The sequence below is a fragment of the Equus asinus genome, chromosome 3 (assembly GCF_041296235.1).
Source record: "Equus asinus isolate D_3611 breed Donkey chromosome 3, EquAss-T2T_v2, whole genome shotgun sequence".
NCBI classification, from domain to species: domain Eukaryota; kingdom Metazoa; phylum Chordata; class Mammalia; order Perissodactyla; family Equidae; genus Equus; species Equus asinus.
Genome location: NC_091792.1, coordinates 109137913 through 109152717, shown reverse-complemented (window position 1 = coordinate 109152717; position 14805 = coordinate 109137913). Strand labels below are relative to the sequence as shown.

The 14805-nt window shown below is 35.1% G+C and overlaps 1 protein-coding gene across 1 annotated transcript in view; it reads right to left on the bottom strand.

Annotated features, from left to right (window-relative positions):
- Positions 1-14805, bottom strand: part of LOC106843223 (transmembrane serine protease 11F) — a 96819-nt gene that overhangs the window by 35784 nt on the left and 46230 nt on the right. Inside the window, exons 3-4 of the mRNA XM_014860175.3 lie at positions 5781-5932; positions 722-840 (exon numbers count right to left, since the gene is read on the bottom strand). Coding sequence (XP_014715661.1) covers positions 722-840; positions 5781-5932 — 271 coding nt within the window. The remainder of the gene's footprint in view (positions 1-721; positions 841-5780; positions 5933-14805) is intronic.

The window sequence follows — 14805 nt, the reverse complement described above, 5'->3', positions numbered from 1 at the left end:
TTCTATAGGCCCTTACTTCTTTGTTCCAGAGTAACTTTCATAAGCTTAAAGGAGTACACTCTAGGCTAATAAATTGTGTTTTGCTAAATAAATCTATGGTCTCCATAGACATGATTTTCATAGGACAAAAAATGGAAGAATATTTTATTTAACTTTCTGCTATAATAGGTAACGATTTAGCTTGCCTAACACACTTAAAAAAATTAGAAATACCCCAATAAATGTCTAAGTTTTCAAGAGAAACCAAAATATTTCAGGGGCATAACTAAATTTGACATTGATATCAAGAATTAGACACATACCCTTATATTTTTATTATATGTGACCCTTTAAGTGCTTTTAAAAGCACAATAAAAAAATTATAGGATGAACATACCATTCTTATATTCTTATTTTAAACAAGTTTAAAGATAGTGAGCCAAGAAAAAAATCAAGATTTAAAAATAGAAAGAATATCTGTTTCAACAAACAATTTCCTCAGGTGCTAATTTAATTGTTTGCCTACTCTAACCTACATACAATTTATGGTACATGATATTATTCTAAATATTTTACATATACTAAGTAATTTAATCCTCACAACTGTGTGACCTAGATACTATATTATCCTCATTTTACAGAAGAAAAAAATGAGCCATGGAGTGGCTAAGTTTCTATAATAACCACATTCAAAGGGAGGCAGAAAACATTAATAAACTTGTAAAATTTCTGTGGGGCTTACCATTCTCTCAATCTGATGACTTCTTTCTATAAACTCTCTTGAGTTTCTCATTCCATAATTTTCTTTATATTTTATATTTGTGACTTTAAAAGAGGCAAGGTAATAGAATGACTTATCATCTGAAAGGTAAAAATAAACAAAAAACTCATCCTTAAACATAATCAGTTCCTTATCCCCCACCCCCAGGAAACAGGCTTGCTTCTTACTACAAAAATTATTGTGTATATTTTCAAACATTTTGTAATTTCATCATTGTACCCAGCTAAAATAGAAAATTCAGGCCTCAAAGTACGCTTTCAGAACACCCTGTTTACAGTGTTTATGCATATCAAAATTTTCACACAGTTGGACAAGCAGTATACTATGGAAAGTAAATATTGAAAGCATTTGCTGACAGTTAGATAAAAATTACCAATTTCCTCAAATTGTAATATAGGTTTTTCACAGCTAAGCTGTATTATGTAGATACATTGAGCAGGCTATCAATTTTATCTCTGCTACTAATAAGCTTATATAAATAGAAGCCTACATTTATCATTTTCACATGCATATATAGATTTGAATCAGGCAGTACCAAAACAAAAGTGGTTAAGAGCACTCCACTGACAGGAGATACAGGAGACATTTTTATAGAGAAGAGGTGGAAGCAAAGCAAGGAAATTATTTGATTGGCTATAGCTTAAGTGGTTGCCTTCTTTGGGAAAGCCTAGTTGACTGTGATTGGTTGTTCTTGTTTCATTTTCTTGGCTTTGAGTGCATTGACTCTGGCTTGGGTTTTGCTTACATAGGCTACCAAGGTATGAGAGCCACCCCAGTCCAATGACATCCATGTTTAATTATTTTAACAATTGATGACTCCTAAATTTTTATCTCTAGACCAGATCTTTATTTTGAGTTTCAATTCTTTATCAACTTACTTCAGGGGACGATTTGTTGTACATCCAAAAGGCACATTAAATATAATATTTCCAAAGGGAAATAATCTCTTACTATACTCAAACTTGCTTTACTTCCTCTGTTTTCTGTCTTCATGAACAGTTTCATCATCCACATAGTCGCCCAAAGTTTGGTTTCATCATCATTTCCAACATCCAGTCTTTCAGTCTTTAAATTCTATGGATGCAACCCATTATATCTCTCTAATCCTTTATCCCATCCAGAAAAGCTACAGCCTTAATTCAGATCTTCATCAACCACCTAGCTAATGTCTATCCAAAACAAATGGACTTTTCTATTAAAAAAGAAGTCCTCCATCTAAATTCTGTAGCTTAAATGTTGTCATTACAATCTACTTCATCATCCAGACTAGAAATCTTGGGGTAATCTTTGATCTCTTCCAAATTAATCAACAGCTTCTGACAATGTTATCACTTAATTTTCTTTTTTTTTTTTGAGGCAGAGTAGCCCTGAACTACCTACTGCCAGTCCTCTTTTTTGCTGAAGAAGACTGGCCCTGAGCTAACATCCGTGCCCATCTTCCTGCACTTTATATGTGGGACACGTACACAGCATGGCGTGCCAAACGGTGCCATGTCCACACCCAGGATTCGAACTGGCAAACCCCGGGCCGCCGAGAAGCAGAATGTGCGAACTTAACCACTGCACCACGGGGCTGGCCCCATCACCTAAATTTTTAAAATCTAGTCTCTATTCACAAATTCTACTGCCATCAGTGCTGTAGTTCATTCTCTCATCATTTATTATCCGGAAAATGTAACAGCTTTCTAACTAGTACCCTGCTTCATGTTCTATTTTTCCTAAATCTATTCCCCACATAGTAGCAGAATGATCATTTTAAACAGCAAATATGACAATACAACTTCGCCAATTAAAACACTTCCATTTTTCTCCTTTCACAATGGAAAGGAGTCTCAAATCTTTACGCTGATCTACAAAGGTTTTCCTTGACCTAGATCCTGCCTACCACTTAAGCATATTCTTTGCCACATTCACTTCAAGATTTATTTTAAAACTATAGCAAACTGTTTGGATTTGTCTGCATTCACCATGCTGTTTTCTTTCGCTAAGATTTTGCTTATGTCATTCCTTTCTCCTGAAATGCTCTTTCCCAGGAATGCCCTTTCCACAGATATCTCCATTGCCTAAATTCTATCCATGGCATCACCTCCTATCATAGAAAGTCTCTGGAACATTCAGCCTTAGATAGGGACTTCACAACTGTGCTGCTATACTATCCCGTGAGGAACTTTGCACTTGCCACAGTATCATAATAATCAATAGATTTTAGTCCACTGGAATGTCAACTCTTTAAGGAAAGTCTTGTGCAATTTTTGCATTTGGAGAGGAGGCACCATTTCAAGTAATATGAATAAAAACAATGGTACCTTAAGCTTTTGACAAAGCAACGAATTAATTAATAATTAATTATTTCAATATTCAACATTTACTAATTCACAGACTCTGTGCTAATCATCCTAATTTTTAATTTAACTAAATTATTATTTTAAACATTTTTCAGATTATAAGTGCTCTGTCAGAAACTCTGGAATGAACAGAAAAGTATATATAAAAGAATAAAAATGACCTATAACACTAATATCTAGAAGTAACTGATATTATTTTGGCTTTTGTTTCTCCTTCTAAAAATATTGCTTTAATTGACTGAAGTTTGATGAAGTAGAAAAGTAACTTGCCACAGATCGCTCAACTAATATATGGTGGGCCTGAGATTAAAATGTTCATTTGACTCTAAATCTCATGAGAGAATATATTCTCTACATTCCTGAGAGTGGAACCAGTCCTGAAGAATGGGAAGACAAAAGATGCTATCCCAATTCAGACTTTACTTGTAGGTTCCAAGAAGTCAAACTTTAAAAACAGCTTTATAAAGTGAGCTTCTGGATTTTGTCTTCAAAATATTTCATGCAACTCTTTATAAAACAGATTTGTTTTTACTCCATAACAAAAAATATAATAAGTAGTCCTAAACAATCTTGAAATAATTAATCTGGATCATAAAAATGTTTGTTGAAAAATATAACTTACTATATGATTCTAGGCAACCAAAAAAACAAAAGCCAGACAACCTGCAAACTTAGTGTTTGAATTTTCCTAGTTAATGTCATATTTCCTGTGAATGGTGGTGATTTTATTCATTAATATTAAAAGACCCTCACACAATTACGAAGGTATCGTTAGTAAATATATATGTGTGTATATATGTATTCTATGATATTTTTCATTGCCAGAAGATATTTGCAACAGCTACAGCTGACAATGGATGTACATTCAGAATATAGAAAAAACTACCCAAATTAATAAGAAAAGACAGATGACTCAATAAAAAATGGGAAAAGATTTGAACAGGCCCTTCATAAAAACAGGAAATCTAAATGATCAGTTAACACAGGGGTAGGTGCCCAACATCATTAATAATCAGGCAAATACAAATTAAAATTACAATGATAACATTATAAGCTATACCAAATTAGCAAATATATAAAGATATAGCAATAATAAATGTCGGTAAGTATATGGGACAATGGGAACTCCCATACAGCAATCAACAGCTTGGTATTATCCATAAAGTTAAAAAAGCACATGCCCAGTAACCTAGCAATTCTTCATCTACGTATGTCCCCTAGACAAACTCTTGCACGTGTGCCAAGATATACATATAAGAAGGGTCATAGCAATATTATTTTAATGTCTAAAATCTGGAACCACCCAAATGTCCATGTACATTTGAGTAGATTAATAAATTATGGCATTTTAAGACAACAGGATATTAGTCAATGTTGAAAATAAACAGACTAAAGCTACCTACAGCAAGGTGGATGACTCCTGCCACAATATTATGAAGAAACAAGTCTCAAAACATATGTATAATATTTTTATATTTATTTAATGTTAAAACAGGATTTCACTTTTAAATATTTTATTCCGTTTGATTAAACAAAAAAGGAGGATCCAAATGGAAATCCTGAGGACAAATAAGAATCCAACAGTTCATTAGTCTTTTTATCATGATGGGTAACAAAATGTTGAGACCATTAATTCTGTCAGGCACTGAATATTTAATAAATAAAACAGAAATTATTTTTTGAAGTGATAGGCCAAAATTTACTGAGTTGTAAATATAAAACCTGAGGAAGAGAAAGAGCAGCCCCAGATATCCAGACATTGGCCTGGTCCTGTCACCTAGGCCTTGGTATTCTCATCTTGAACAGAAACAACTTCACAGAACATCAACATAGACATGACTATACAGATGATGACAAAAGAAGACCATTCCATAGATATACCTGAACTCAGACAAAAACACTGTCCAAATAAACAAACTAACAAAAGAGACAGAATGTCTCCCTATTCTGGCTATTAGGACTGTTGCTCCTCTAACAATTATAGCTCTAGCCTCCCCTCACTGCTTTTGCCTCTCTTCCTGGGAGGTCTTTCAAGTACGGTTTTATTGTTGTGATTCATATGATTCTGTAAAATTTTAGGCAAAGTCTCAGTCACATGTGATTTATAAATACACATACCAAACACAAAGGTCAAGGAATCTTGGTTGACTGTCATTTGGTTTAACTGTGGTACTGACTATCCAGTTTTGCACATAACGTGGAATTAGTTCTGAGTTATCTCTTCTCCCTCCAGTCATGAAACAATCTCTTTTCCTTTCAAAAATAATGTTTGATCTTTAGCCCTTCAAAGATGTTCCTTAAGGTAACTTTTCTCGTATCATCAGTTTTTCTTGGGCAACTCATTAATATATTGATTTTGAAAAAAAGTATGTTAAACTCAGCACATTATATGGTTTGTCTTTATTCTGAAGGTAATCTTTCAGCCTTTCTTTCTCTTTTTAAAATGTGTTTCTTTTAGATATGTCTATTCATGTAATAATGTATATTGCAAGCTTCATTGGCTGGAAATATGTAACACAGAGCTCAATAATGAAGCAAACTATAATTTAACATCAATAAAAGATCAGTAATTAAAATGTTAATATCATGCAAATAGCATTTTTTATACAACAGAAAATTTCAAGATAGTACGTCATGGAGTACTTAGGCAATAGAAATGTGACCTGGATACTTACCCTCAACAACAAAATGAGTAACAATGCCAATTGCAATTCCTATGATTGCTACAATTGCCAATGTGAAAAGAGCTAGTCGTATAGGGTCCCAAAATTGCTGTCTTCTTTGATACTCAACTCGTGGGTAATCATCTTCTGAAAATTCAACTGGTCTGTGATAAGAAAGAAAAAAACAGTAAGACAGTAACAAATTCATTATAGTTCTACTTCATGTCTACTTGCTATATTCCTCGAAAGTAGTTTATACTGCTAAATATCAATAGGATACGTAGATCTTGAAAAGAACGAAAGGTTTTAATTTGTACACCCTCTGCCAACATGCCAATCACAGTATGAGTTTTAGTTAAAGCTCTACTGATGCTGACATTCAAGTGAGAATATCTTCTCACTGGATTCTGTTTGATGTATTGGCAATTTGAAATTTGGGTGGCAAAATACAAAGATTCAATTAAAAGGTAATTTATAAATAACATTTCCATATTTTAAGAAGGGAGTTTTTCGCAGCAAAGTTATATAATAATCTCATCATTTTTACTTGATTAAAAATAGAATTTATTCCAAATGCTTTTTTAATGACCTTAAACAATTTCTTAATGCCTTGTTTTAAAAGTAGCAACATTACTTTTGAATACCTGACCATGATTCTTCACATTTTTTATTAGTACCTCCCAGTGAAATCACAAATTATGAATTGTACTTGACGAGTCTCCAATCCCTACTAGAGCTCTTCCTCTCCGCTTGATTCTTAACCTATTCCAACTCGTGCACTACCTCCCCACTCGAAATATCTTATGCCGTTTTAATCACCTTTCTCCAACTTGAAAGTTGGCATTTATATACTTTATTTTCTGAATCCTCAAATAGGATTCAATATTTAATATCTTGCGAGATATTTATGTTTTTGTATTTATAATTTTATCTATCAAATATTACAAGCTTTATTCATTAAGTGACATAATAGAAAGTCCTTAGAATAGTATCTACTACATTATAATAATATTTCAGAAACTGTTCTAGAGCCCACATATATAGTGTGAACTGTGCCAAAACAAAACTTTGTACAAGAGAAAACAATTAGCTTTTTGGAGTGCCATGAGTGTCAGAAGATTTTATCAAGAAAGTGACATGACTAAAACTTTGAGTAATAAAAGTTCTCCAGGTATAAAGAAAGGTGGAAAGAACAGAGAGAAAAAAAGGCTAGTGATGTGAACTAGCATTCATTACTAATAGTTAGTACTGGGAGTAAAAATATACACATAAAATACAGCTTTTGCCTCAAAGAATTTACGGTCTCCAAGGTATGTTCACAATTGCAAGTTTTCACAGCACTGCTATCCTAGAAGGAGGAATATGGTAAGGCTGGTGGGTGGACGACCTCATGAGGTATCTCATAACCCAAAGTAAAGAGCTTGAAATTGCCTCTGCAGGAGATGGGGAGCCAATATGAGTTTTAATCAGATTGAGAATTTAGAATAATCTCAGAGGTATAAATGAGGATGAGGATCAGAGAAAGGGTGCAGAGAGCAAGACCAGTTTAGAGGTCATTTTTAAGTTGCAAGAGAGAAACGATGAGGGCCTGAACTAAGGCAGAGGCAGTAGGCCGAGAGGAGATGGATTTAGCTCCAATTCTTGAGTTTTGTTGATTGCTAAGCTGTGGGACAAGGAAAAGATTAATGGCTCTTTTGTTTCAATGTCCAAGTAAATGATTGTACCTCTAAGCAAGATGAAGACGATTAAATGAAGAGAAAGTGTTTCCAATGTAGACATGAATGTTGTTAATAATGAACAATGTGCTGCCCTTACACTTGGATCTGAGCCAAATGGAAAGTATCCATTTTATGCCCTTTCTTTTGATTTATTTTATTTTAGTTGTGTCACTAACACCTGTTTGCACGACTCTAATAAAGCTAACTGTTAAGGTTGGTACCACACAACCCAGAAAAAACAAAAAGTTAATAACGCCCCTGTGTACAATGTCTTCCTCCGCATCCATAATTGAAGTATCCATTTCCAAAATCTGCAGCATTAAGTATTCTTGATTATTTAGTTTGTGGATATTATGATTGCTGCATTTCTTTTTTATTCTCATTTCCTTTTTTCCTAAGTTTTGTCAATTTGATTGCTGCACCTTGAACCCTTCAAGAAGTAAGAAATGACAAAAATCAAATTCTGTCAGATTTATGGGGGTGATAGCCACGTATCACATCACAGTAATACTGTGTCATAGTAAAGATTTTTTTTAATCATGGTCATATTAAATTTTAAAATGAGTTTTGTCTGATAATCAGCTATTCTCAGTCTGATAGAACTGGAATGTTGACTATCATCTCATGTGGAAGTTGAAATAAGTTTTACCAAATATTCATTTCTGTATTTTGAAGTTAGAGCTAGCAGGAGCAGTTTGCAGACACCAGCTAATTGTAAAGGAAGTGATGTTTACCCTAATTGGGGGAAATAAAGTCATAAAAACTCAACAAAAGTAATCAGAAAATTTGAAGAAATTTGTTGGCTAGGCTGTTGTGAAATGTTTGTGATGAGCATAATAAACACAATGCATTAAAGGCAGTGTTAAGTGTGCAAAAAATTTGAGAATTTGGTATGATAAGTTAGAAAGATTTTTTCAATGTGCAAATGCTTCAAACTTTGAAAAAGACTTTTATTTTGATAACATTAAAAAATTCCTTTATATATTCCCATATGTTCCTTCCAACCTGTACATGACAATTATTTATTCACTTAATCTGAACATGAGTCTGATGCTAAATGGTACTTTGTATTGCATCTATTTAAAAGAGAGCATTAAGCATAAATTTGTTCTTTAGTATTTATTTTTGTAGGGGAAAGGTTGTTGTTTTGGCCTTGTTTTATTTTGTTCCTATTAAAGTAAAATGAAAATAAAAATTAGGAAACATAAATATGAAGAAGGAAAATGCAACTCAAACTTACTCCTCCATTAAAACAATCTTTTTGAAGTTAAATGGAAAATGTTGGTACATGGTGAAAGTGGAGACTGCTTTTTTATGATGGAAATAAACACAGATCAACTAGGTTTAATCCTGATTTTACTAATGTCACTAAGTTAGGTAAACTCTGGAATTCAGTCTTCTTATCCGAAAAGTGAGGAATAAAAGCCTTTTACAGCTTTGTTAGGATCCAAAATAGTACAAATAAATAATATCAGTAAAGAATCCTTCACAGAAGCAAACAGCATTGTTTTGCTCTGTTTTTGGTCTTGTCTTTAAATATAATTCTTCAGATAATCTAACACTTTATAGTAAAGTATATTTCCGTATTTTCTCTAGAGTTATCTGTAATTCAACACAACTAATTTCAAAGTTATCCATGTATGTTACTATTCTTTATAATTTATGAAAATCATTATTTCTAGATGTGTGGCAAAACTAATCATAAACTGATCTATGGATGCATAAACATTAAGAATATAAATCCCTCAGCCTTGGGTGCAAAAATGCTCTGACTAGTTCAGCCGGTTCCACATACCTGCCACTCGGCAGAATTAAAATAAAACCATGATCCTCAGTCTGAAGGCAACAAACCCAGAATATTTAAAATAAAACCTGCTGGGATAATGCCTTATCCTTTAATACTTCGATGTGGCTATCAAATAAAAATGGCATTGCTATGACATCACATCAGCGTAGTGAAGATGAATAAGATGTCTGTGATCATAAATAAGAAGGTGTAGATTAGGTGGGGAGAGGGGACTACTCAGAAAGAGTGAGTGAGCAAGTCTTCTCTGTGACGGTAAATTATTATGGAGAAGCAGCTATAAACCAGTGAGTATTTCCTGGCTTAAATTTTTTGAGTAAGAGAAGTATTTCTGTTTCTTTAGCAGAAAAAATTCCTTTTATATTCCTACAGAGGTAGCCCCTGCTTATATTTTTTCCTGAGTCTAATCATACGCTGCTATTTCATTCTAATGACTTGACTTAGCTAGATATAGCAGACTAACTGCATTATCGAAGACCAAAAAGATCTACACACACAAAAAAAGCTGTCTTACACCTTTCTCTCCAGACAGCCTCACAGATATTCGACAAAGAAAGCAAACATAACCTACAATACCATCCCCTCCGAAGGGCCACCTGCGGGGAAAAGCAATTAAGCCTGAGAGTTATGTCCTCTTTTAGAGGCAGTCTCTTTGATGATAAGTGCTGTAATCATACCTAAATAAATAGGTGAGAAAACTTGCCCCCTCCCAATAACTAGTTGTAATGAGCTCTACAATTAGTATATCAAAGGTGGCTGACCATCGGACATATGAGAATCGCTTATTAGAGAGAGGTTACAGCTAGTTCAGTCGAGCTTTTAAGAAAGTATATTTAAGTAATTGGAATAGAGTTGCTTTCCCAGTTTCTTTTATAGACCTTTTCCGGTTTTTTTTGCTGAGGAAGATTCATCCTGAGCTGACATCTGTTGCCAAGCCTGCTCTTTTTGCTTGAGGAAGATTTGCTCTGAGCTGACATCTGTGCCAGTCTGCCTCTATTTTGCATGTGGGTCGCTGCCATAGCATGGCCACCAGTGAGTGGTGTAGGTCTGTGCCAGGGAACCAAACCCAGGCCACTGAAGCAGAGAGCAGCAAACTTAACCACTAGGCCATGGGGCCAACCCCCAACACAGACCTTTTCTTAAAATGGAGACTTTTATGACAAATTAATTAGGGTTCTAACTAGTGTAGTTTAAGTAGAAGTATGCAGAAGTAGGCCATCTTCATTGTATATTTATGCATTAAATGGCAGGAGTGTCTTCTATGTTAGGCACAATGGGGAGAATGCTATATGATTAAGACATGTGCCAATCCCTCAGGCCTCAACCTAGGTATATCTTTTGATCTTTATTGATCTTAAGATGAGAATCCAGGGGAGAAATCCAGTGAAAATATATGGAAAAGTCATAGTATTTTTGGCTAGATTAAAGAATAATGAATTACAAATAAGTCATGATAATGAAGATATAGTGCCTAAATGATTCTTATTTCAGAATTTTCAGAGTTAATCTATTTGTACCCTTTTAAAGAGTTAAATTGAAATATATGTAAGCATATGTGGTTTGGATGGATTGTACATGTCACAAGAGGACACTCATATGATGGGAGAAATATCCCTAGGCTAGAGCAAAACTTCTTTAATCATCAAACATCACTACCAGGTAATCTCTGGATGGTATAATTAAGGAGTCAGATGGCAAAAGGGTTATGTTTTAAATTCATATTTAGGATTTATTTTCTGCCTGTCTTTTTCTTTGATATGACTTAAGCCACTAATTTGAGACACTTTTTAGCATGTGGTTTGATACAGTACTCGACCTCTTTTAAACTTAATCTCTCAGTGCTTTAGTTTATTCAGTTATAAAATGGGGATTTGACCCAGTTCATTACTGAAATATACGGGCATCACTTCTCCCATTTCTAGATTTCATAATACAGTCAGTGTGGGTGTTTGATTTTCTAAGGTTATAGCACCAGAAAGCATTTATGCTGTAATTGAGTAATTATTTATTGGTTTAGCATTGATTGACTAATTCTCAGCTTCTCTGAGCTAATTAATCTACTGCTTTTCCAGGTCACATTATATAATATAGACATTTCCCAGTCCTTCACATCTCGACCTAGGCATATTTTTTAAATTGTTGATCTTAATGTGAAAATCCATAGAACAAAGCTGGTTATGTATTATATTTATATAATAGAGTCATTTAATAATAAATATTATTAAAACTACAGTATTTTATTTGTTCATGGCGAGGCATAGCTTAGTCTAAGGCTTGTAAACTCAAGTATCATCTACTTTCGCTGACCTCCAAATTGATTAGAAGTTTTTCCAGCACTTTTTCTCTCCCACAGTCTTATTATGTGACTATTGAGTTCATGGTAAAAGGTCACCAAACTACAAAGTAATAATATGACAATGGATTTTTTCATGTAGAATGTGTCAAGTGTTTCTAGACAAGGCTCGGCTAGTACTCAACTTGGAACGTACCCAGAGCCACTGCTGCATGATCTGGTCAGCAGGATTGTTACATGTCCTTTTCTTACACTTAGTTAAATTCTATTTAAGAATTTTTATAATGTTCCTAATACATTCCAACGCTGGGGATACAAAAATTAAAACAGAAAAGACATAGACTTTGTATTCAAGGGGCTTATGTAGAGTAGAAAGATATAAAACAGTAAAATCGGGGGCCAGCCCAGTGGCGTAGTGGTTAAGTTCACGCACTCCACTTTGCTGGTCCAGGGTTTGCCAGTTTGGATTTCGGGCACGGACCTACTCACTGCTTATCAAGCTATGCTGTGGCAGGTGTCCCACATATAAAGTAGAGGAAGATGGGCATGGATGTTAGCTCAGGGCCAATCTTCCTCAGCAAAAAAGAAGAGGATCGGTGGTGGATATTACAGGGCTAATCTTCCTCAAAAAAAAAAAAAATAGTAAAATCAATATGGTGTCATAGGGAAAATAATAGATATATCAAGTACTGTGCTAAGAAAACATAGAGGATTGGATAATAGAAGTTGTTTGGAAAAGGGACAGAAATGAGTATAGGAAAGACTTTTCAGATGATGTGACAGCTGAGCTAGCCCTTGAAGGAAAAAGGGAGTTCTCCAGCATGTGATAGTGGTCAAATACATCCTGCACCTGTTACTCCTTGTTTGTAAGCACAAAAACTTCTCATTGTCATAACAGCACCTTTTTAAACGGGAATATGACCATAGAATTTATTTGGAAGTCAAAGAAAACTCACTGATTAGTAGCATTTTCCACTACCACTCAAAAGAAAAATTTATAAAATTGACAAAAGAAAACAATTCACATATTTTGGATAGAAAATGAGAAGTAATATGATTTTAAGAGAATTTGAGAAACCACATTAATGGTTTAAACAGTCTAACTTAGTCCAGTTGATGGTGGTGCAATTCTTTGTGTGAGAAATTTTCTTTGGATTTGATAAGAATTTCAAAGACCAGGAATACAAATCAAAGGACTCTGTCGATAAATGTCCTCGATTTTGTCCAAAAGGCACATGAGGGTACATTCTAAAAATGTCATGATGATAAGTGTCTACAGAAGCATAAGGAACTGGCAAAGTGATGGGTAACTGGGGGAATTTCAAGTATGAGTTAGTCATCAAAATGACTTCCCTATCAGCTAGACATGACTGGTTTGGCAGGCAATGGAGAAGAGAAAATTTGCAGAGTGTGGGCAGAAATTACATAACATTCTGCTCCTTTACTGGACTACATAATAGTTCTATACATGGGGGAGTGGTAGAGAGGAATGTTAATCCTATTAAATCCTATTTACATGGTGCAATATAATATAAAGGCATATAGGACATTTCACGATATCAGTGATAAGAATTTCATGTGTCTTCCAAAAATTCCTTAAAAAATTTTTTTTAGACCTGTGAATTCTAGATCCAGCATGCAATCTATCCCCCTTTGTAGCTGACCTTTGAAATCATGATTGCAATTATGTCAGCACCCAGAGGTAAGCTCCTCTCATGCTGTAATATCAGCAAGGTCAGCTCCACCTCTGAAAGCAGTTACACAAGAAACAATATTTAGTAATTTAATTCTTATGAATATGAGTAACATTTCTATAGTTTCTCAGTGTCCTTAAAAAATATACCAGGCTCTTCAAAATCTTCTGCCTTAAGAAGACTTTATGGTTCCTATGACTGCCAAGCATACTTTTAATAAGACACCTTTTATTTCATTCTTTCATTCATCCTATGTTCATGGAGCAGCCACTTGTTTCAGGTGTTGTTTTAGGTAATAGGCATATAGCAGGACAGAGGATATATTCTCTACCTTCACGTTTCTGGTTGGGAAGACAGACAGTGAACAACAAATAAATCTATACATAAATGTAAAGTGTCAAGTAACAGGATAGAGAATAAATGGGGGCGAGGTGGGGTGGGATGGGGTAAGATAAAGGTGATCGGGGGAGACCTCTCTACAAAGGGGGGCATCTAAGTAGAGGCATGAACAAAGTGAAGGATGGAGTCATGCAGATTTCTGAGGGAACAGTAAGTTCAAGTGTCCTGAAGTAGGAGCAAACTGGGTGTGTTTTCAGAAGAGTGAGAAGGTCAGCGTGACCAGAGTGCAGTGAGCAAGCAGAAGTGGGAACAAGACAAGGTCAGAGAGAGTCATGTACCAGATCATAACCTACCAGGTCACAATAAGGACTCCTTTATGGGGTTCTGAGTGAGAAGGGAAGGCATTGCAGAGTTTTGATCAGTGAAGTGGAGTGATCCTATTAAAAAGATCACTCTGTGGAGAATACACTGTGGTGGGGGGTGGAGGGAGCATGAAGGAGGGAAGCGGGGAGACTAGTTAGGGAATCGCTGCAATAGTTCGGGAGAGAGATGATGGTGACTTAGACTAGGGTGTTAGTACTGAGGAGATCAGAATATATAATTGGATTCTGGAGAAATTTTGAAGGCAGAACTGACAGACTTTGCTGATGAATTAGTTGCAGAATGTGAGAGAAAGAGAAGAGGTAAGGAGGATTCCAAATTGTTTAGACTGAACAAGAGAAAGCAACATTTTGAAGGTGGTGAGACCCCCTATCTCAAGTTAATGCCTCTATGGAGCACTAATGTATAACACCAATTTAAAACAGCTGTTCTGGATGCCAAGGGGGTATAGAACTCTACCACTATGTAATCACCCCACTGAGAAGCTATTGCAAGAATTAACCACTGCATTTCACACTGACATGTAAACTCTTTATCATAACCCTAAAGCTCCCTTCTGATGGCACCCTCAGCAGCCTGATCTGTCACACAGCCCCTACTGATCTCTCTCACATTTGATTCTCCAGCCTTTACCTGAGAGCATCTTTTCATCTTTCAAGAGTCACCTCTATAAAGAAGTCTTGTCAACATAGGAACTCCTGGGCAGGCTTTGACCCTAAGTAAGGAACTATCAGGTAGGTGGTGGATGTAGACATGAGCCATTTATTCCCTCTCTGTCCCAGGGCTTCCAAAGAGGCAGGAAAGGCTG